This window comes from Salmo salar, chromosome 07 (assembly GCF_965601325.2).
Source record: "Salmo salar chromosome 07, fSalSal1, whole genome shotgun sequence".
Classification (NCBI taxonomy): domain Eukaryota; kingdom Metazoa; phylum Chordata; class Actinopteri; order Salmoniformes; family Salmonidae; genus Salmo; species Salmo salar.
In genome coordinates, this window is record NC_138297.1 from 6,560,001 (window position 1) to 6,582,553 (window position 22,553).

The window sequence follows — 22,553 nt, forward strand, 5'->3', positions numbered from 1 at the left end:
GTCATTTAAACACAGAGACAAGAGATAATGAAGGGTAGTCATTTAAACACAGAGAGACAAGAGATAACGAAGGGTACTCATTTAAACACACAGAGACAAGAGATAATGAAGGGTACTCATTTAAACACACAGAGACAAGAGATAATGAAGGGTACTCATTTAAACACACAGAGACAAGAGATAATGAAGGGTACTCATTTAAACACAGAGAGAGACAAGAGATAATGAAGGGTACTCATTTAAACACACAGAGACAAGAGATAATGAAGGGTAGTCATTTAAACACAGAGAGACAAGAGATAATGAAGGGTAGTCATTTAAACACACAGAGACAAGAGATAATGAAGGGTAGTCATTTAAACACAGAGAGAGACAAGAGATAATGAAGGGTACTCATTTAAACACAGAGAGACAAGAGATAATGAAGGGTACTCATTTAAACACACAGAGACAAGAGATAATGAAGGGTACTCATTTAAACACAGAGAGACAAGAGATAATGAAGGGTAGTCATTTAAACACACAGAGACAAGAGATAATGAAGGGTAGTCATTTAAACACAGAGAGACAAGAGATAACGAAGGGTACTCATTTAAACACACAGAGACAAGAGATAATGAAGGGTACTCATTTAAACACACAGAGACAAGAGATAATGAAGGGTACTCATTTAAACACACAGAGACAAGAGATAATGAAGGGTACTCATTTAAACACAGAGAGAGACAAGAGATAATGAAGGGTACTCATTTAAACACACAGAGACAAGAGATAATGAAGGGTAGTCATTTAAACACAGAGAGACAAGAGATAATGAAGGGTACTCATTTAAACACAGAGAGAGACAAGAGATAATGAAGGGTAGTCATTTAAACACACAGAGACAAGAGATAATGAAGGGTAGTCATTTAAACACAGAGAGAGACAAGAGATAATGAAGGGTAGTCATTTAAACACAGAGAGACAAGAGATAATGAAGGGTACTCATTTAAACACAGAGAGAGACAAGAGATAATGAAGGGTACTCATTTAAACACACAGAGACAGACTGTAGGACAGAAGAGATTATGAAGGTTATTCAGAATGGCACAGATTCTCTCTCTCTCTCACACACACACAGTCTCACCCTGAGTTTGTCCAGTACTTTAGGCAAGTGGTTAGAACTGAACCAGGGGTCAGCTCCAGGGTTAGGGGTCAGATTCAACACCACAGAGATACCTGACAGATAGAGAGAGGTAAATAAGAGTGCTTGAGTAAGGAGATCATTAAAAAATGGGGAGCTATTTTAAGGGTTTTATTCAGACCCAAGGTCCATTGTCAGATGAACGGGTTAAGAAGAGTCCGGCCTCAGATCAGAGACAGACAGCCGTCTGATCCCTATTAATGAGATCAAGTCTTCAGTCATGCCCAATGGGTCAAACAGATCACTTACCCTTCTTGTGGGCCTTGTCCAGCAGAACCAGCAGGTCCTGGTCAGTTCCGAGCACGGGGTTCATAGAGACCAGGTCTAGAGTGTCTGCTTGGTCCTGCTGGACTGTGTGAAGAGGCCCCAGAACCAAGCCCTTCACCTTCAACTGGTTCAGACTGTCTAGTACCTTAACTACACCTGGAGAGAGACAGAGAGGGAGAGGGAGAGAGAGAGAGAGAGAGAGAGAGAGAGAGAGACTTTCTAAATCACGTCCTGACTTTCTAAATCACGTCCTGACTTTCTAAATCACGTCCTGACTTTCTAAATCACGTCCATTGCTAGAAGCCTCTGTTCATTTCCTTTAATTTGACTCTAATGTGATGGTTGAAGACATCAAGGCCAGAGATCTGGCAGAGAAGACTCTGGTTCCACCAGTATGATCTACTACATTACCCATAATGCTGTGTGTATGACATCCTGTTTTATCTGGTAGAGAGGACTCTGGTTCCACCAGTATGATCTACTACATTACCCATAATGCTGTGTGTCTTGACATCCTGTTTTATCTTAGTAGATATTCCTGGAGCTAGTGGCGTCCTATCGCCTTTTCAATAGCCTCACCTTCGATTCCCTTGTCGTGGTTGAACGCGTTTAGGTCAGCGATCTGATAGAGAGGACCCTGATTCCACCAGTTCATCTCAGGTATGGGTTTACACCTGGGGGCCTGTACAATGATCACTATGGCCCCAGCAAGCATCCCCACCCAGCCCAACCAGAACAAGACCAGGAGCAGCCAGCGTGTCCTCACCCACCTGGAGGGGAGAGAGAGGAGGAGGAGGAGATGGGAGGAACGGGTAAAATAAGTTTCAATTGTATACTGAACAAAAAATATAAACACAACGTCATAGTGTTGGTCCATTTTCCATGAGCTGAAATAAGAGTCCAGACATTTTCCATAGGCACAAAAAGCGTATTTCTCTCAAATTTTGTGCAAAAAATGTGTTTACATTCCTGTTAATGAGCATTTTTCGTTTGCCAATTATGCTGATTAAACAGCATAATTATTACGCTGATTAAACAGCATAATTAATACACAGGTGCACCTTGTGCTGGAGACAAAAGGCCACTGAAAAGTGCAGTTTCGTCACACAACACAATGCCACAGATGTCTCAAATTTTGAGGGAGCGTGCAATTGGCATGCTGACTGCAGGAATGTCAAACAGAGCTGTTGCCAGATAATTGACTGTTCATTTCACAACCATAAGCCTCCTCCAACGTCGTTTTAGATCATTTGTCAGTACGTCCAACCGACCTCACAACCGCAGACCATATGTAACCATGCCATCCCAGGATCTCCACATCCTGCTTCTTCGCCTGCAGGATTGTCTGAGGTGGTGAAAGGGGGGGGGGGGGGGGGTGCTGCGGAGTATTTCGGTCTGTAATAAAGCCCTTTTGTGGGGAAAACCTCATTCTGATTGGCCTGGTCGGACCAGACTCCCAAGTGGGTGGGCCTACACCCTCCCAGGCCCACCCCATGGCTGTGCCCCTGCCCAGTCATGTGAAATCCATAGATTAGGGCCTAATGAATTTATTTCAATTGTTTGATTTTCTTCTATGAACTGTAACTTAAAATCTTATAAATTGTTGTATGTTCCATTTAGATTTTTGTTCAGTATACAAAATTACATTGCATATTCAGCGAATTAATTTCTAGCAACATTAAGCGAATTAATTTCTAGCAACATTAAGTTGATCTTAAGATAGTAACCGTTTTTAAAAAGTATAAACCAACAACCTAGCCCCTTAACTTACCCGGGTGTGCCAGCGACTTTCATGAGCTCTTCCTTCGACAGCCCGGTAAACTTAACATCCTCCTCCGGTACTTTCTGCTTCAAGTTTCCGTTCTTCTCAGCCCCCGGTCCGTCTCCGGTCATCGGTAGTTTCTCCTGGTCCAACTCGTTCAACTCAACATCCTTCATATCGACCTCGGTGTCCTTACTCATGTTCGGGAAGGTTTTCTTTTTTGCCTGTAGAAAAGATTGAATAGAGTGTCGACATTATTTTTTTTGTCAAGTTCACCTTCAATTAAATATAAACGTAACATATCCACCGAATGAAGGACACAAAGTAGGTTACACTTTCCCAACGTCAGTCTCAAAGACGTTAATGTCCATTTTAAATAGTTTTTTCCCCGACATTTTTTTTTGTTTTTTTGTTTTCCTGACAACTGTTAATTTGAGGAAAGTAGCCTACTCAATTCATGATTATATTGTCGTGATTTATCTTTTAGGGCGGTTACAGTACCTATCTAAATGGTTTTGTTAACTAAATGAACAACTAGCTAGTCAGTATGATAATGGCGCCCATACTATTACCTGTTTAAGTAGAGTCAGCACCAGGCAGGTATATGTTCCTACCGCTCTCCACACTGTAAAATGTCTTACAGCGTCAACCACTCGCTTTTATTTATAGGGTCGTGTCTCCGCCCACAATTTAAGGACACACCAATAGGAGCTTTGACAGTAGAGTTTACCGTTTGATTGACGTACGAATCACACTTTAAAAAAACACCCTTCCGCATGATTTGGTAGGAATGTATCGAGCAAGCAACAGGAGCTGGATCGTTGAGCCCCTTTCACCATTTTGGAATCAGAGAAAATTGTGAGGGGGAAAAACACTGCAAAGAAACTCATATGAATTTGTGGAGTTACAACACAGACAGTAACCCTTTGAATCTTAGGCATTTTTGTATGACCCGTGGTGATTTTAACATGAAAATATTGGAGGGGGAAACTCAATAAACAAAGCTTATTTATATGCATCGAAACCAGTACACCCCCACTGGCTACACAAGGAATGCACACAACAACAAAAAAACAATACCAGAAATGAGCTTTGAGTCACACACTCAAACGTTATAACGTTTAGGTTATGATCAGTTAATGGCTACTTCTCATATCTTTAACTCTTACTGCACTGAAGACCAAGGTAGTCCAGCATAGTTGTATAGAGCAAACTGTTAGCTGCAGGAAGTAGGGGTAATGGGAGTGCTGCAATAATTTTGCCAAAATTAGGCTATAAAAAAATGATTTCCCCCAAAGTTATATCCTACTGTCTGAACAGACATAAAAAAAAAAAAAATGTTGATATAAATACTACACCAGAGAGCATAATTTAACTACAGACGATCGTACACATCACACTTTAATAGAATTGCAATGGATTAAGCTTTATCACAAGCACTTAGTCCGCAACACGTACGGTAAATATTGAAAAGCTTGTTGCGTCGTGGCCATAGAGATAATCCATAGAAGGATTTTGGAATCTCTAACCCTGGCACTTTGATTGCTAAACTCAGGCTGCCAGTCCTGACTTGAATGGGAACTGCCATCTATGCATTATAGTTACAGATGAAGTCGGAAGTTTACATACACTTTGGTTAGAGTCATTAAAACTAGTTTTTCAACCACTCCAAAAATTTTGTGTCAACAAACTATAGTTTTGGCAAGTCGGTTAGGACATCTACTTTGTGCATGTGTAACAGTGTAGGTTCCGTCCCTCTCTTCGCCCCAACCCGGGCTCGAACCAGGGACCCTCTGCACACATCAACAACTGACACCCACGAAGCATCGTTACCCATCGCGCCACAAAAGCCGCAGCCCTTGCAACTCAAGAGGAACAACCACTTCAGGTCTCAGAGCGAGTGACGTCACTGATTGAAATGCTATTAGCGCGCACCACCGCTAACTAACTAGCCATTTCACATCGGTTACACATGACACAAGTCATTTTTCTAACAATTGTTTACAGACAGATTATTTCACTTATAATTCACTGTATCACGATTCCAGTGGGTCAGAAGTTTACATACACTAAGTTGACTGTGCCTTTAAACAGCTTGGAAAATTCCAGAAAATTATGTCATGCCTTTAGAAGCTTCTGATAGGCTAATTGACATAATTTAAGTCAATTGGAGGTGTACCTGTGGATGTACACTGCTCAAAAAAATAAAGGGAACACTTAAACAACATGATGTAACTCCAAGTCAATCACACTTCTGTGAAATCAAACTGTCCACTTAGGAAGCAACACTGATTGACAATAAATTTCACATGCTGTTGTGCAAATGGAATAGACAACAGGTGGAAATTATAGGCAATTAGCAAGACACCCCCAATAAAGGAGTGGTTCTGCAGGTGGGGACCACAGACCACTTCTCAGTTCCTATGCTTCCTGGCTGATGTTTTGGTCACTTTTGAATGCTGGCGGTGCTTTCACTCTAGTGGTAGCATGAGACAGAGTCTACAACCCACACAAGTGGCTCAGGTAGTGCAGCTCATCCAACCATGGCACATCAATGCGAGCTGTGGCAAGAAGGTTTGCTGTGTCTGTCAGCGTAGTGTCCAGAGCATGGAGGCGCTACCAGGAGACAGGCCAGTACATCAGGAGACGTGGAGGAGGCCGTAGGAGGGCAACAACCCAGCAGCAGGACCGCTACCTCCTCCTTTGTGCAAGGAGGAGCAGGAGAAGCACTGCCAGAGACCTGCAAAATGACCTCCAGCAGGCCACACATGTGCATGTGTCTGCTCAAACGATGAGAAACAGACTCCATGAGGGTTGTATGAGGGCCCGACATCCACAGGTGGGGTTGTGCTTACAGCCCAACACCGTGCAGGACGTTTGGCATTTTCCAGAGAACACCAAGATTGGCAAATTCGCCACTGGCGCCCTGTGCTCTTCACAGATGAAAGCTGGTTCACACTGAGCACGTGACAGACATGACAGAGTCTGGAGACGCCGTGGAGAACGTTCTGCTGCCTGCAACATCCTCCAGCATGACCGGTTTGTCGGTGGGTCAGTCATGGTGTGGGGTGGCATTTCTTTGGGGGGCCGCACAGCCCTCCATGTGCTCGCCAGAGGTAGCCTGACTGCCATTAGGTACTGAGATGAGATCCTCAGACCCCTTGTGAGACCATATGCTGGTGCGGTTGGCCCTGGGTTCCTCCTAATGCAAGACAATGCTAGACCTCATGTGGCTGGAGTTCCTGCAAGAGGAAGGCATTGATGCTATGGACTGGCCCGTCCGTTCCCCAGACCTGAATCCAATTGAGCACATCTGGGACATCATGTCTCGCTCCATCCACCAACGCCACGTTGCACCACAGACTGTCCAGGAGTTGGCGGATGCTTTAGTCCAGGTCTGGGAGGAGATCCCTCAGGAGACCATCCGCCACCTCATCAGGAGCATGCCCAGGCGTTGTAGGGAGGTCATACAGGCACGTGGAGGCCACACACACTACTGAGACTAATTTTGACTTGTTTTAAGGACATTACATCAAAGTTGGATCAGCCTGTAGTGTGGTTTTCCACTTTAATTTTGAGTGTGACTCCAAATCCAGACCTCCATGGGTTGATAAATTGGATTTCCATTGATTATTTCTGTGTGATTTTGTTGTCAGCACATTCAACTATGTAAAGAAACAAGTATTTAATAAGATTATTTCTTTCATTCAGATCTAGGATGTGTTGTTTAAGTGTTCCCTTTATTTTTTTGAGCAGTATATTTCAAGGCCTACCTTCAAACTCAGTGCCTCTTTGCTTGGCATCATGGGAAAATCAGAAGAAATCAGCCAAGACCTCAGAAAAGAAATGGTAGACCTCCACAATCTGGTTCATCCTTGGGAGCAATTTCCAATTTCCTGTCTCCTAGAGATGAATGTATTTTGGTGCGAAAAGTGCAAATCAATCCCAGAACAACAGCAAAGGTCCTTGTGAAGATCCTGGAGGAAACAGGTACAAAAGTATCTATATCCACAGTAAAATGTGTCCTGTATCGACGTAACCTTAAAAGCTGCTTAGCAAGGAAGAAGCCACTGCTCCAAAACCGCCATAAATTAGCCAGACTACGGTTTGCAACTGCACATGGGGACAAATATTGCTAAAATAAGCAAAGAGAAATGGCAGTCATCATTACTTTAAGACATGGTGGGTCAATCCAGAATATTTCAAGAATATTGAAAGTTTATTCAAGTGCAATCGCAAAAACCATCAAGCGCTATGATGAAACTGGCTCTCATGAGGACCACCACAGGAATGGAAGACCCAGAGTTACCTCTGCTGCAGAGGATAAGTTCATTAGAGTTACCAGCCTCAGAAATTGCAGCCCTAATAAATGCTTCACAGAGTTCTAGCAACGGACACGTCTCAACATTAACCGTTCAGAGGAGACCTGCATGAATCAGGCCTTCGTGGTCGAATTGCTGCAAAGAAACCACTACTAAAGGACACCAATAAGAAGAAGAGACTTGCTTCGGCCAAGAAACACAAGCAATGGACATTAGACCAGAGGAAATTCGTCCTTTGGTCTGATGAGTCCAAATTCTCATCACTTGACCTCAACCCATTTGAGATAGTTTGGGATGAGTTAGACCGCAAAGTGAAGGAAAAGCAGCCAACAAGTGCTCAGCATATGTGGGAACTACTTCACGACTCTTAGAAAATCATTCTAGGTGAAGCAGGTTGAGAGAATGCCAAGAGTGTGCAAAGCTGTCATCAAGGCAAAGAGTGGCTACTTTAAGGAATCTAAAATATTATGTTACTACATGATTCCATATGTGTTATTTCATAGTTTTGATGTCTTCACTATTGTTCTACAGTACAATGTAGAAGATAGTAAAAATAAGGAAAAACCCTTGAATGAGTAGGTGTGTCCAAACTTTTGACTGGTAATGTATGTATGTATATATATTACGCACACACTACCGTTCAAAAGTTTGGGGTCACTTAGAAATGTCCTTGTTTTTGAAAGAAAAGTACATTTTTGTCCATTAAAAAAAACATCAAATTGATCAGAAATACAGTGTAGCCATTGTTAACCTGTTGGGGATAGGGGGCAGTATTTGCACGGCCGGATAAAACATGTACCCAATTTAATCTGGTTACTACTCCTGCCCAGTAAATAGAATATGCATATAATTGTTTGATTTGGATAGAAAACACCCTAAAGTTTCTAAAACTGTTTGAATGGTGTCTGTGAGTATAACAGAACTCATTTGACAGGCCAAAACCTGAGAAGATTCCAAACAGGAAGCGCCCTCTCTGACCATTTCTTGGCCTTCTTTGTCATCTCTATCCAAAACAGAGGATCTCTGCTGTAACGTGACACTTTCTAAGGCTCCCATAGGCTCTCAGAAGGCGCCAGAACGTTGAATGATGACTCTGCAGTTACTGGCTGAAAAACAGTAGCGCATTTGGTAAGTGGTCGATCTGAGAACAATGAGACGGGTGCGCGCGTGCACTTGAAGAGTCCATTTTACTTTCTCTGTCTTTGAACGAAAACAACAACTCCCGGTCGGAATATTATCACTTTTTTATGAGAAAAATCACATAAAAATTGATTTTAAACAGCGTTTGACATGCTTCGAAGTACGGTAATGGAATATTTAGACATTTTTTGTCACGAAACGCGCCGGGCGCGTCACCCTTCTTTACCCTTCGGATAGTGTCTTGAACGCACGAACAAAACGCCGCTATTTGAATATAACTATGGATTATTTGGAACCAAACCAACATTTGTTATTTAAGTAGAAGTCCTGGGAGTGCATTCTGATGAAGAACAGCAAAGGTAATCCAATTTTTCTTATAGTAAATCTGAGTTTGGTGAGTACCAAACTTGGTGGGTGTCAAAATAGCTAGCCTGTGATGGCCGGGCTATCTACTCAGAATATTGCAAAATGTGCTTTCACCGAAAAGCTATTTTAAAATCGGACACCGCGATTGCATAAAGGAGTTCTGTATCTATAATTCTTAAAATAATTGTTATGTTTTTTGTGAACGTTTATCGTGAGTAATTTAGTAAATTCACCGGAAGTGTTCGGAAGTGTTCGGTGGGAATACTAGTCACATGCTAGTCACATGCTAATGTAAAAAGAAATTGAAGTAATAGCATTTCTAAGGTATTTGAATATCGCGCCACGGGATTCCACTGGCTGTTGACTAGGGTGGAACGTCCCACCTAGCCCAGAGAGGTTAATGTTGTAAATTACTTTTGTTGCTGGAAACGGCAGATTTTCTATAGAATATCTACATAGGCGTACAGAGGCCTATTATCAGCAACCATCACTCCTGTGTTCCAATGCCATGTTGTGTTAGCTAATCCAAGTTTATAATTTTAAAAGACTAATTGATCATTAGAAAACCCTTTTGCAATTATGTTAGCACAGCTGAAAACTGTTCTGATTAAAGAAGCAATAAAACTGTCCTTCTTTAGACTAGTTGAGTATCTGGAGCTTCAGCATTTGTGGGTTCGATTACAGACTCAAAATGGCCAGAAACAAATAACTTTCTTCTGGAACTTGTCAGTCTATTCTTGTTCTGAGAAATTAAGGCTGTTCCATGTGAGAAATTGTGAGAAAATGTGAGAAATTGCCAAGAAATTGAAGATCTCGTAGAACGCTGTGTACTACTCCCTTCAAAGAACAGCGCAAACTGGCTCTAACCAGAATAGAAAGAGGAGTGGGAGGCCCCGGTGCATAACTGAGCAAGAGGACAAGTACATTAGAGTGTCTAGTTTGAGAAACAGACGCCTCACAAGTCCTCAACTGGCAGCTTCATTAAATAGTACCCGCAAAACACCAGTCTCAACGTTAACAGTGAGGAGGCGACTCCGGTATGCTGGCCTTCTAGGCCGAATTGCGAAGAAAAAGCCATATCTCAGACTGGCCAATAAAAAGAAAAGATTAAGATGGTTAAAAGAACACAGACACAGGACTGAGGAACTCTGCCTAGAAAGCATGCATCCCAGAATCGCCTCTTTACTGTTGACGTTGCTAGCTAGCTGCTAGGAGGATGTCACGTTATTGAAGGAGAGGGTGAGTGACCTGACTTTTTCCCCTCATATCATTTTTCAAGTGGCTACACAGCTAGAGGTGTAGTAATTTGGTTAGCTAGCAAGAAATGTGAATCGCTTTGCTAGCTAGCTTTGCTGAACTTGAACGACTGTTGTCCAGTTATTATATCTCTTGCATTTGAAAATTCACTCTAGCTATTTCTTCCAATTTCAAAGAACTCTCGTCTGAGTGTGCCAGAGCGCAGAATAACTGATGAATTCACGAACGCACAACAGCCGATGCAATATGACCGGTGTCAGTAAAAGTAGGCAAAAAAAAAAAAAATTGTTAGTCACGATAACATGTTTACATGGATAACATGTAAACATCTGTTAAACGAATTTTCTATCCTAATGATAATAATTAGCAATCCATAAGCCTTGACTAATCCCCAGGGTTTGTAAGACAATGGGTTAAATAATTAGGCAAGGACTCAGCTTTCTGCAAAGGATCTGTACAGTTTTATTCAGAGAACGTTCTGCCCAACATACACAAAATATCTATTATATATTAGGCTCCTCATTTACACACACACATTACACACTAAGGAGAGTTCATTGTTCTTCCTCAGAACTCTCAACCCTGTAAATTCTTACCCAGCTGACAGTTTTTAGTACTCTGAGATTAAGGAAACGTGGAGGGTTCAGGCTAGGTCAGGTCAACCACAGTTTAACAGTTCTTTATGTTTACTTAAACACACAGACCTCCATTTCTCTCTTATCCTCGTCAATCTCATGAGACTTATACTTAACACTTTAGTTACTCTTGCTACAGGCTATATATATATCCATGCTACATAACTTCTAATTAAATAATGGATTATTGATTCATTTACCTTTATTAGACAATTCTCTTATCAACATCCTAACCAGCTCTGCTACCGTGAGTAAAATGGTCAGAGTGATGTGTTCTCTCATTTATGTCTGGAAGTAGCTAACAAGCTAGCCAACTTTAGCCAGTTAGCTTGGGTGCTTGGTTGGTACAAGCGTGCATTGGCAGCCAAGCTGGAGAAGGACGAGCAGGCTACAATTCCCCATTGTTTATCAGTGCAATTTTGACAGCCAACTAACTGAAAGAATTTGAGAGGTTTTATCTAATGTTCCTTCGTTAGATTTTAGCTCATCTTGCTATGGCTAGCATTAGTAGTTGATCTTGTCGTTGTTGATGTGTATAACTGAGAAAGAGAGAGACTACCTTTTCATGGTTGTTTGATCAACGGGACTGTAAAGTTTTTAAATGTAAGAAGACTCCCGTGGTATTTACTTATTTGCAGAAATCCGTTCAGGTGTATTTTGTGGCTTTTAGCGAATGTGTTCTAATGATCTAAAATCACGCTGTTGCTACTTCCTGTAAACACACAGTCCAGTTCATAGTGAATGATGGCAGGCCCTACTGCCTGTAAACACACAGTCCAGTTCATAGTGAATGATGGCAGGCCCTACTGCCTGTAAACACACAGTCCAGTTCATAGTGGATGATGACAGGCCCTACTGCCTGTAAACACACAGTCCAGTTCATAGTGAATGATGGCAGGCCCTACTGCCTGTAAACACACAGTCCAGTTCAAAGTGAATGATGGTAGGCCCGTGTGGAAAATGGCTTATTTGCATAAAGGTCTACTGTAGCTCTGATTGGCTATAGGGCACCGGTCTGCGTAGACTCCAGTCCTGGATGAGACAGACGTTTTTATTAGGTTTTATTTACTGCAGTGTCTATTAATTGTCCAAACGCATGGAAGCTTTCCCACTCTATATTGGTATAGAATCACTTTCCCACTCTATATTGGTATAGAATCGCTTTCCCACTCTATATTGGTATAGAATCACTTTCCCACTCTATATTGGTATAGAATCGCTTTCCCACTCTATATTGGTATAGAATCGCTTTCCCACTCTATATTGCTATAGAATCGCTTTCCCACTTTATATTGGTATAGAATCGCTTTCCCACTCTATATTGGTATAGAATCGCTTTCCCACTCTATATTGCTATATAATTTTCACAAATGCTGTACTATAGGTAATTCCCAAACATTCTAAGAATTTATCAAAACATGAAAATGACCATATCTAAGTATCAGGACAAGGTTTGCAGGACAAACCTTGTCCTGCAAAGAAACATACTGTTTAGAAACTCAGCAACAACTAAAAAAGTCCTCTCACTGTCAACTGCGTTTATTTTCAGCAAACTTAACATGTGTAATTATTTGTATATACATAACAAGATTCAACAACTGAGACATAAACTGAACAAGTTCCACAAACATGTGACTAACAGAAATTGAATAATGTGTCCCTGAACAAAGGGGGGGGGGGGGGGGGGTCAAAATCAAAGCAACAGTCAGAATCTGGTGTGGCCACCAGCTGCATTAAGTACTGCAGTGCATCTCCTCCTCATGGACTGCACCAGATTTGCCAGATCTTGCTGTGAGATGTTACCCCACTCTTCCACCAAGGCACCTGCAAGTTCCCGGACATTTCTGGGGGGAATGGCCCTAGCCCTCACCCTCCGATCCAACAGGTCCCAGACATGCTCAATGGGATTGAGATCCGGGCTCTTTGCTGGCCATGGCAGAACACTGACATTCCTGTCTTGCAGGAAATCACGCACAGAACGAGCAGTATGGCTGGTGGCATTGTCATGCTGGAGGTTCATGTCAGGATGAGCCTGCAGGAAGGGTATCACATGAGGGAGGAGGATGTCTTCCCTGTAACGCACAGCGTTGAGATTGCCTGCAATGACAACAAGCTCAGTCCGATGATGCTGTGACACACCGCCCCAGACCATGATGGACCCTCCACCTCCAAATCGATCCCGCTCCAGAGTACAGGCCTCGGTGTAACGCTCATTCCTTCGGCAATAAACGCAAATCCGACCATTACCCCTGGTGAGACAAAACTGTGACTCATCAGTAAAGAGCACTTTTTGCCAGTCCTGTCTGGTCCAGCGACGGTGGGTTTGTGCCCATAGGCGACATTGTTGCCATTGATGTCTGGTGAGGACCTGCCGTACAACAGGCCTACAAGCCCTCAGTCCAGCCTCTCTCAGCTTATTGCGGACAGTCTGAGCACAGATGGAGGCATTGTGCGTTCCTGATGTAACTCGGGCAGTTGTTGTTGCCATCCTGTACCTGTCCCGCAGGTGTGATGTTCGGTTGTACCGATCCTGTGCAGGTGTTGTTACACGTGGTCTGCCACTGCGAGGATGATGAAATCAAATTTCAAATCAAATGTATTTATATAGCCCTTCTTACATCAGCTGATATCTCAAAGTGCTGGACAGAAACCCAGCCTAAAATCCCAAACTGCAAGCAATGCAGGTGTAGAAGCACGGTGGCTAGGAAAAACTCCCCTAGAAAGGCCAAAACCTAAGAAGAAACCTAGAGAGGAACCAGGCTATGAGGGGTGGCCAGTCCTCTTCTGGCTGTGCCGGGTGGAGATTATAACAGCACATGGGCAAGATGTTCAAATGTTCATAAATGACCATCATGGTCAAATAATAATAATAATAATAATAATAATAATAATAATAATCAGCTGTCCTGTCTCCCTGTAGCGCTGTCTTAGGCGTCTCACAGTACGGACATTGCAATGTATTGCCCTGGCCACGTCTGCAGTCCTCATGCCTCCTTGCAGCATGCCTAAGGCACGTTCATGCAGGTGAGCAGGGACCCTGGGAATCTTTCTTTTGGTGTTTTTCAGAGTCAGTAGAAAGGCCTCTTTAGAGTCCTAAGTTTTCATAACTGTGTCCTTAATTACCTTCCATCTGTAAGCTGTTAGTGTCTTAACGACCGTTCCACAGGTGCATGTTCATTAATTGTTTATGGTTCATTGAACAAGCATGGGAAACAGTGTTTAAACCCTTTACAATGAAGATCTGTGAAGTTATTTTGATTTTTATGAATGATCTTTGAAAGACAGGGTCCTGAAAAAGGGACGTTTCTTTTTTTGCTGAAATTAGTTTATAGTTATAGTTTTTCAAGCAGTAGGCATTTAGAATTCAATGTGGATTGGAGCTTTGTAGTTACGTGATGACATCACGTGCCCCACGGACCTTAAAAATTATTCAGCAATCATCATTTATTGGAAAAAAACTGTTTCCATCATTGTTTGTCACAATAAAGAAAGTTCGACAAAAGAAGAATCTGTCGAACTGAGGAATATGTTGGCGATCTTAATTAAAAAAAAGTCTCCTGTATTTCCATTACACATGTCACAAAGATTTGTTTTGCGACATTGCTTTTGTTGAATAAACCCGGGTCAATGGAAACTTGCCCAGTGTCTGCAGCAAACTCTGATCGTGGTGTAGGTCTAATGAAACAGGGAGGATGTCACGGCCCATCATTACACACACCTGTCACCATCATTACGCGCATCAGTGCTTCATGGGACTCACCTGGACTCTAATACCTTATTGATTACCTCCCCTATATCTGTCCCTTCCTCAGTTTCTTCCCCCGTGTCTTCATTAATATTATTTTGTTCCCCTTGTCCAGACACTGTCCTTGTTTTATTTCATTTCCGTTATTTATGAAATATTCACTCCCTGTACTTGCTTCTCGTCTCCCAGCGTCTATCCTCATAGAATGCAGACACCAATATTTGAAGCATCAGGGAGTTTTTTTGTTGGGGTTGGTGACGTCGGGTCCGGGTGCCCGCTGCCTAAGAAACCGGTGGATGCCTTAGCTGGCTCGAGCTTTTCTTGCCTCGGTTGGCTCGGCAGCCTCCCATCCCACGTCACGCCTCAGCCGGCTCATCGGGCTCCCACGGATCAGCCAGCTCGTCGGGCTCCCACGCCTCAGCCGGCTCATCGGGCTCCCACGCCTCAGCCGGCACATCAGGCTTGCCCAGGTGGGACGCCGAGTGGAGCCCCTAGATGGGGACCTACTGTCATGCCTGCTCCCTCTCCCCTTCTCTGGCGCTCTCTGGCGCCAGGCAGCCCTTCATTACACACACCTGTCACCACCATTACACACATTAGTGCTTCATGGGACTCACCTGGACTCTATCACCTTATTGATTACCTCCCCTATATCTGTCAATTCCTCAGTTTCTTCCCCCGTGTCTGCATTGATGTCGTTTTGTTCCAACTGTCCAGACGCTATCCTTGTTTTGTTTCATGTCCATTATTTATAAAATATTAACTCCCTGTACTTCTCGTCTCCCAGCGTCTGTCCTCACACAGGATGAGTTAGCTCATCCGTGGTGGTCGGTGAACTCTCAACCTTCTGGCCCATAGCCCTGCGTGGCATCTACTGTGCCACAAAAGCATACTGGCAAAGTCGATATTCACGTTTATAAACACAGGGTCGCTACAGTTATTGTTATTTGTGGTTGTGAACATTATTTTGAGTTAATTCTACAATGGCCGAGGGTGTGCAACGTTTTTTTATGACAACTCGAGTTGGACCAGCTACAACATCAGGTTATTATCACAATATTCTGGAACACAGCGAGAGAGAGAGACATCTGTCTGTCTGTCTGTCTGTCTGTCTGTCTGTCTGTCTGCCTGCCTTTGCCAGTCTGTCTGTCTGTCTGTCTGTCTGTCTGTCTGTCTGTCTGTCTGTCAAAGAGCAACAGAGACTGAGTCAGTTTATTTGACTAGATAAGTTGGAGTAAAACTGTATGTCTTCCTCACAGCAACTTTTGAGCAACACACACACACACACACACACACACACACACACACACACACACCACACAGTCACGCCGTATCACTTTATTCATTCTACACAACCTTCACCGCACGAACAGGTAGCCTAGTGGTTAGAGCGTAGGGGCGGTAGGTAGCCTAGTGGTTAGAGCATTGGGCCAGTAACTGAAAGGTTGCTAGATTGAATCCCAGAGCTGACAAGGTAACAATCTGTCATTCTGCCCCTGAACAAGGCAGTTAACCCACTGTTCCCCGGTAGGCCGTCATTGTAAATAAGAATTTGTTCTTTACTGACTTGCCTGGTTAAATAAAGGTTAAATACAAAAAATGTACTCTTTCTCTCTCATTTTGAGTTATTGCTCTTATACAGGGTTAGTTAGAGGTGACCAGTTTATACAGGGTTAGTTTAGAGGTGACTAGTTTATACTGGGTTAGTTTAGAGGTGACTAGTTTATATAGGGTTAGTTTAGAGGTGACTAGTTTATACAGGGTTAGTTTAGAGTTGACTAGTTTATACAGCGTTAGTTTAGAGGTGACTAGTTTATATAGGACTAGGGTTCTCTCTCTCTCTTTCTGTAGGGCAGATTTAATTACCTGGTTTAAACAGGGAGAAATATAAAGTATTTGTCTCTCTCTCTCTCTCTCTCTCTCTCTCTCTGTTTCTCTCTCTCTCTCTCTCTCTCTCTCTCTCTCTCTCCATACTACCACCCATCCCTCTATCTCTCCAGGCAGGACATAGTGTAGTGTGTGTACTTTGTAACCCCATTCCCCCTGCAGAGGAAGGGCTGGGAAACAGGCTGAACTACAGAGTATCATCTTCACTTTATCCCCCCCCCCCCCCATTCCATCCAGCTAGAATGTTTTGGTGGAGGGAGGGAGGGAGGGCGGGAGGGAGGGAGGCAGGCAGGGAGGGAAGGGAGGGTGGGAGGGAGGGAGGAGGGAAGGGAGGGTGGGTGGGAGGGAAAGGAGGGTGGGAGGGAGGAAGGGAGGGTGGGAGGGAGGGAGGGAGGGTGGGAGGGGGGGCGGGAGAGAGAGAGAGAGAGAGAGAGAGAGAGAGGGTTATTGTTTTTTAGCTGTGGAGGCCCCCTTTTCCTGGAATAGAGAGAGGAGAGAAAGAGACATTTAAAGAGAGACATGGCGCGGCCGAGAAAGGAGTGGAGGAGTGGAAGGCTAGCGAACTGGAGGGACTGCAAGGGTGTAGGAGAGGAGTAGTGGAAGGGAGGGAGGTGCAGGAAGGGGGAGGAGGGGTAGATGAATATACAAGGGGTAGAGAGGGGGCCTTCTCCCTCTAGAAATCTCTCTGATCTCAACCAGTGGGTTTATTTGCAAAGACAGCATGAGACGTTGAGAAAACAACCAGACCCAGACTGGACTGAACCGGTTCTCTGCATGGTGTCCAGGATCTCTGTGTAGTGTTGTTGTTTCCTGTCATAGTTGGATGGATTCCTCTGATCAGTACTTCAGTTACAGTCTGTGTACAATCAAGTGTGTGTGTTTTCTCTGTCCACTGACACTACAGTCTGTATGTAGCTTTGTAGCGGTCTCTGTGTGAGACAGTCCTTCTAGACTCCTTTCAGACTGGTGTGTTGGACTGCTCTGTAGTCTCTGTTGTCTCTGTGTGAGACAGTCCTAGATTCACTTCCCTTATAGAGTACAGACCATGAGTCATCTAAGGACACATTTCTTTCCACAATATCACACAGTCGGACACAGGCAACACAGTCTAGTGCACACAGGTATTCCACACTTAATGTGTTACAGGTGCTATTGTTTCACAACAGGTACAACAAGACACTTCTCAGTAATGACGCGAGGCCTGAAATAAAACAGCCCACGACCAAGTCCGCAGTTCCAGAACTGTGGACTATGAAAGAGTTCAAAGGTTAGTACGAGAGAGATAGAGATTTAACGTTCTGAGTGAGTACTTAGTAGTCTGATAGTGGTCTGGGAAAGCTGCCTTCACGGCTCAGTTCACAAAGAGAGGCAGGTTGGTGACGAGGCCGTTTACTGTGACACTTAGCTCTCACCGCCTGCTTTAACAGCGTACACCAACACATAGTGTATTGTGACATTCTCCTTTACTGCCAACCAGTTGTTCTTTCGTGTACCATAATCGGATCACAATCTCTTGCTGGGACTTTGACTCTGTTTCTGTCATTTTACAGCTGTAGAACCTAAAGTCACCTGACTGATTTAATGTAAGAAAAGCCACTATAGTTTATACTTTCACTGCTTCTGTCCAACCTCTCTGTCTTCCTGTAACCCTGTCCAACCTCTGTCTTCCTGTAAACCTGTCCAACTTCTGTCTTCCTGTAACCCTGTCCAACCTCTCTGTCTTCCTGTAACCCAGTCCAACCTCTGTCTTCCTGTAAACCTGTCCAACTTCTGTCTTCCTGTAACCCTGTCCAACCTCTGTCTTCCTGTAAACCTGTCCAACTTCTGTCTTCCTGTAACCCAGTCCAACCTCTCTGTCTTCCTGTAACCCTGTCCAACCTCTCTGTCTTCCTGTAACCCTGTCCAACCTCTCTGTCTTCCTGTAACCCTGTCCAACCTCTCTGTCTTCCTGTAACCCTGTCCAACCTCTGTCTTCCTGTAACCCTGTCCAACCTCTCTGTCTTCCTGTAACCCTGTCCAACCTCTCTGTCTTCCTGTAACCCTGTCCAACCTCTCTGTCTTCCTGTAACCCTGTCCAACCTCTCTGTCTTCCTGTAACCCTGTCCAACCTCTGTCTTCCTGTAACCCTGTCCAACCTCTGTCTTCCCTGTAACCCTGTCCAACCTCTCTGTCTTCCTGTAACCCTGTCCAACCTCTCTGTCTTCCTGTAACCCAGTCCAACCTCTCTGTCTTCCTGTAACCCAGTCCAACCTCTCTGTCTTCCTGTAACCCTGTCCAACCGCTCTGTCTTCCTGTAACCCAGTCCAACCTCTCTGTCTTCCTGTAACCCTGTCCAACCTCTGTCTTCCTGTAACCCTGTCCAACTTCTGGCTTCCTGTAACCCAGTCCAATCTCTCTGTCTTCCTGTAACCCTGTCCAACCTCTCTGTCTTCCTGTAACCCTGTCCAACCTCTCTGTCTTCCTGTAACCCTGTCCAACCTTTGTCTTCCTGTAACCCTGTCCAACTTCTGTCTTCCTGTAACCCAGTCCAACCTCTCTGTCTTCCTGTAACCCAGTCCAACCTCTCTGTCTTCCTGTAACCCAGTCCAACCTCTCTGTCTTCCTGTAACCCTGTCCAACCTCTGTCTTCTTGTAACCCTGTCCAACTTCTGTCTTCCTGTAACCCAGTCCAACCTCTCTGTCTTCCTGTAACCCTGTCCAACCTCTCTGTCTTCCTGTAACCCTCTCCAACCTCTCTGTCTTCCTGTAACCCTGTCCAACCTCTCTGTCTTCCTGTAACCCTGTCCAACCTCTCTGTCTTCCTGTAACCCTGTCCAACCTCTGTCTTCCCTGTAACCCTGTCCAACCTCTCTGTCTTCCTGTAACCCTGTCCAACCTCTGTCTTCCTGTAACCCTGTCCAACCTCTGTCTTCCTGTAACCCTGTCCAACCTCTCTGTCTTCCTGTAACCCTGTCCAACCTCTCTGTCTTCCTGTAACCCAGTCCAACCTCTCTGTCTTCCTGTAACCCTGTCCAACCTCGCGGTCTTCCTGAACCCTGTCCAACCTTGTCTTCCTGTAACCCTGTCCAACCTCTGTCTTCCTGTAACCCTGTCCAACCTCTCTGTCTTCCTGTAACCCGTCCAACCTCTCTGTCTTCCTGTAACCCTGTCCAACCTCTCTGTCTTCCTGTAACCCTGTCCAACCTCTGTCTTCTTGTAACCCTGTCCAACTTCTGTCTTCCTGTAACCCTGTCCAACCTCTCTGTCTTCCTGTAACCCTGTCCAACCTCTCTGTCTTCCTGTAACCCTCTCCAACCTCTGTCTTCCTGTAACCCTGTCCAACCTCTCTGTCTTCCTGTAACCCTGTCCAACCCTCTGTCTTCCTGTAACCCTGTCCAACCTCTGTCTTCCCTGTAACCCTGTCCAACCTCTCTGTCTTCCTGTAACCCTGTCCAACCTCTCTGTCTTCCTGTAACCCTGTCCAACCTCTCTGTCTTCCTGTAACCCTGTCCAACCTCTCTGTCTTCCTGTAACCCTGTCCAACCTCTCTGTCTTCCTGTAACCCTGTCCAACCTCTGTCTTCCTGTAACCCTGTCCAACCTCGCGGTCTTCCTGTAACCCTGTCCAACCTCTCTGTCTTCCTGTAACCCTGTCCAACCTCTCTGTCTTCCTGTAACCCTGTCCAACCTCCTGTCTTCCTGTAACCCTGTCCAACCTCTCTGTCTTCCTGTAACCCTGTCCAACCTCTCTGTCTTCCTGTAACCCTGTCCAACCTCTGTCTTCCTGTAACCCTGTCCAACCTCTCTTCCCTGTAACCCGTCAACCTCTGTCTTCCTGTAACCCTGTCCAACCTCTCTGTCTTCCTGTAACCCTGTCCAACCTCTCTGTCTTCCTGTAACCCTGTCCAACCTTGTCTTCCTGTAACCCTGTCCAACTTCTGTCTTCCTGTAACCCTGTCCAACCTCTCTGTCTTCCTGTAACCCTGTCCAACCTCTCTGTCTTCCTGTAACCCCTGTCCAACCCTCTGTCTTCCTGTAACCCTGTCCAACCTCTGTCTTCTGTAACCTGTCAACTCTGTCTTCCTGTAACCCTGTCCAACCTCTCTAGTCTCTTCATTCATTCATCTGTCTCTATATCTCTCCTGCTTCCTTTATTAACCTCTCACTCCATAATGGATGATATTAGTGGACAAAGAGCAGACTGTTTGCAGTAGGCTTTGTGAACTCTCTCTCTCTCTGCCTCCCCCCCTCTGCCTCCCCCTCCCTCCCTTTCTCTCTCTCTGCCAGATTGTCTGTGTATAGAACAATGGATGAATGTTTCCATGTGACGGGTCATAGAATGCTGGGTGCCTGGCTACTGTGTGTGTGTGTGTGTGTGTGTGTGTGTGTGTGTGTGTGTGTGTGTGTGTGTGTGTGTGTGTGTGTGTGTGTGTGTGTGTGTGTGTGTGTGTGTGTGTGTGTGTGTGTGCGTGTGAAGAATTCCAAGCAGTTGAGTACCCCGTGCCTTCAGGCTTATAGCCATACTGCCTGACCCCAAAGGATTAGAACCATGTCGTTATTCCTCGTTCTATATATACCTCGCTGTTCTAGTCTGATAGGCTACTGCTGAATGTGTTCTGGAGTTCTGTTCTAGTCTGATAGGCTACTGTTGAATTTGTTCTGAGGTTCTGTTGTAGTCTGATAGGCTACTGCAGAATGTGTTCTGAGGTTCTGTTCTAGTCTGATAGGCTACTGCTGAATGTGTTCTGAGGTTCTGTTCTAGTCTGATAGGCTACTGTTGAATGTGTTCTGAGGTTCTGTTGTAGTCTGATAGGCTACTGCTGAATGTGTTCTGGAGTTCTGTTGTAGTCTGATAGGCTACTGTTGAATGTGTTCTGGAGTTCTGTTGTAGTCTGATAGGCTACTGCTGAATGTGTTCTGGAGTTCTGTTGTAGTCTGATAGGCTACTGTTGAATGTGTTCTGAGGTTCTGTTGTAGTCTGATAGGCTACTGTTGAATGTGTTCTGGAGTTCTGTTGTAGTCTGATAGGCTACTGTTGAATGTGTTCTGGAGTTCTGTTGTAGTCTGATTGGGCTACTGCTGAATGTGTTCTGGAGTTCTGTTTGTAGTCTGATAGGCTACTGCTGAATGTGTTCTGGAGTTCTGTTCTGGGTCTGATTGGCTACTGTTGAATGTGTTCTGGAGTTCTGTTCTAGTCTGATAGGCTACTTGTTGAATGTGTTCTGGAGGTTCTGTTGTAGTCTGATAGGCTACTGTTGAATGTGTTCTGGAGTTCTGTTGTAGTCTGATAGAGTTCTGTTGTAGTCTGATAGGCTACTTTGAATGTGTTCTGGAGTTCTGTTGTAGTCTGATAGGCTACTGCTGAATGTGTTCTGGAGTTCTGTTCTAGTCTGATAGGCTACTGTTGAATGTGTTCTGAGGTTCTGTTGTAGTCTGATAGGCTACTGTTGAATGTGTTCTGGAGTTCTGTTGTAGTCTGATAGGCTACTGTTGAATGTGTTCTGGAGTTCTGTTGTAGTCTGATAGGCTACTGTTGAATGTGTTCTGGAGTTCTGTTGTAGTCTGATAGGCTACTGTTGAATGTGTTCTGGAGTTCTGTTGTAGTCTGATAGGCTACTGTTGAATGTGTTCTGGAGTTCTGTTGTAGTCTGATAGGCTACTGTTGAATGTGTTCTGGAGTTCTGTTGTAGTCTGATAGGCTACTGCTGAATGTGTTCTGGAGTTCTGTTCTAGTCTGATAGGCTACTGTTGAATGTGTTCTGAGGTTCTGTTGTAGTCTGATAGGCTACTGTTGAATGTGTTCTGGAGTTCTGTTGTAGTCTGATAGGCTACTGTTGAATGTGTTCTGGAGTTCTGTTGTAGTCTGATAGGCTACTGTTGAATGTGTTCTGGAGTTCTGTTCTAGTCTGATAGGCTACTGTTGAATGTGTTCTGGAGTTCTGTTCTAGTCTGATAGGCTACTGTTGAATGTGTTCAGGAGTTCTGTTGTAGTCTTATAGGCTACTGTTGAA

General features: G+C 44.4%; 1 protein-coding gene across 3 annotated transcripts in view; it reads right to left on the reverse strand.

Moving 5' to 3' along the window:
• slc3a2a (solute carrier family 3 member 2a) overlaps positions 1-3,904 on the reverse strand; it is a 20,360-nt gene extending 16,456 nt beyond the window's left edge. For 2 of the 3 annotated variants that reach the window (XR_014392812.1, XM_082977193.1), the window contains exons 1-5: positions 3,785-3,904; positions 3,222-3,436; positions 2,030-2,220; positions 1,433-1,606; positions 1,127-1,218 (exon numbers count right to left, since the gene is read on the reverse strand). Coding sequence is in view for 2 of the 3 variants with exons in the window: in XM_082977193.1 (XP_082833319.1) it covers positions 1,127-1,218; positions 1,433-1,606; positions 2,030-2,220; positions 3,222-3,412 (648 nt within the window). In the remaining variant the exon portion in view is untranslated. 3 annotated transcript variants of the gene reach the window in all.
• Between the last annotated feature and the right edge of the window lie 18,649 nt (positions 3,905-22,553).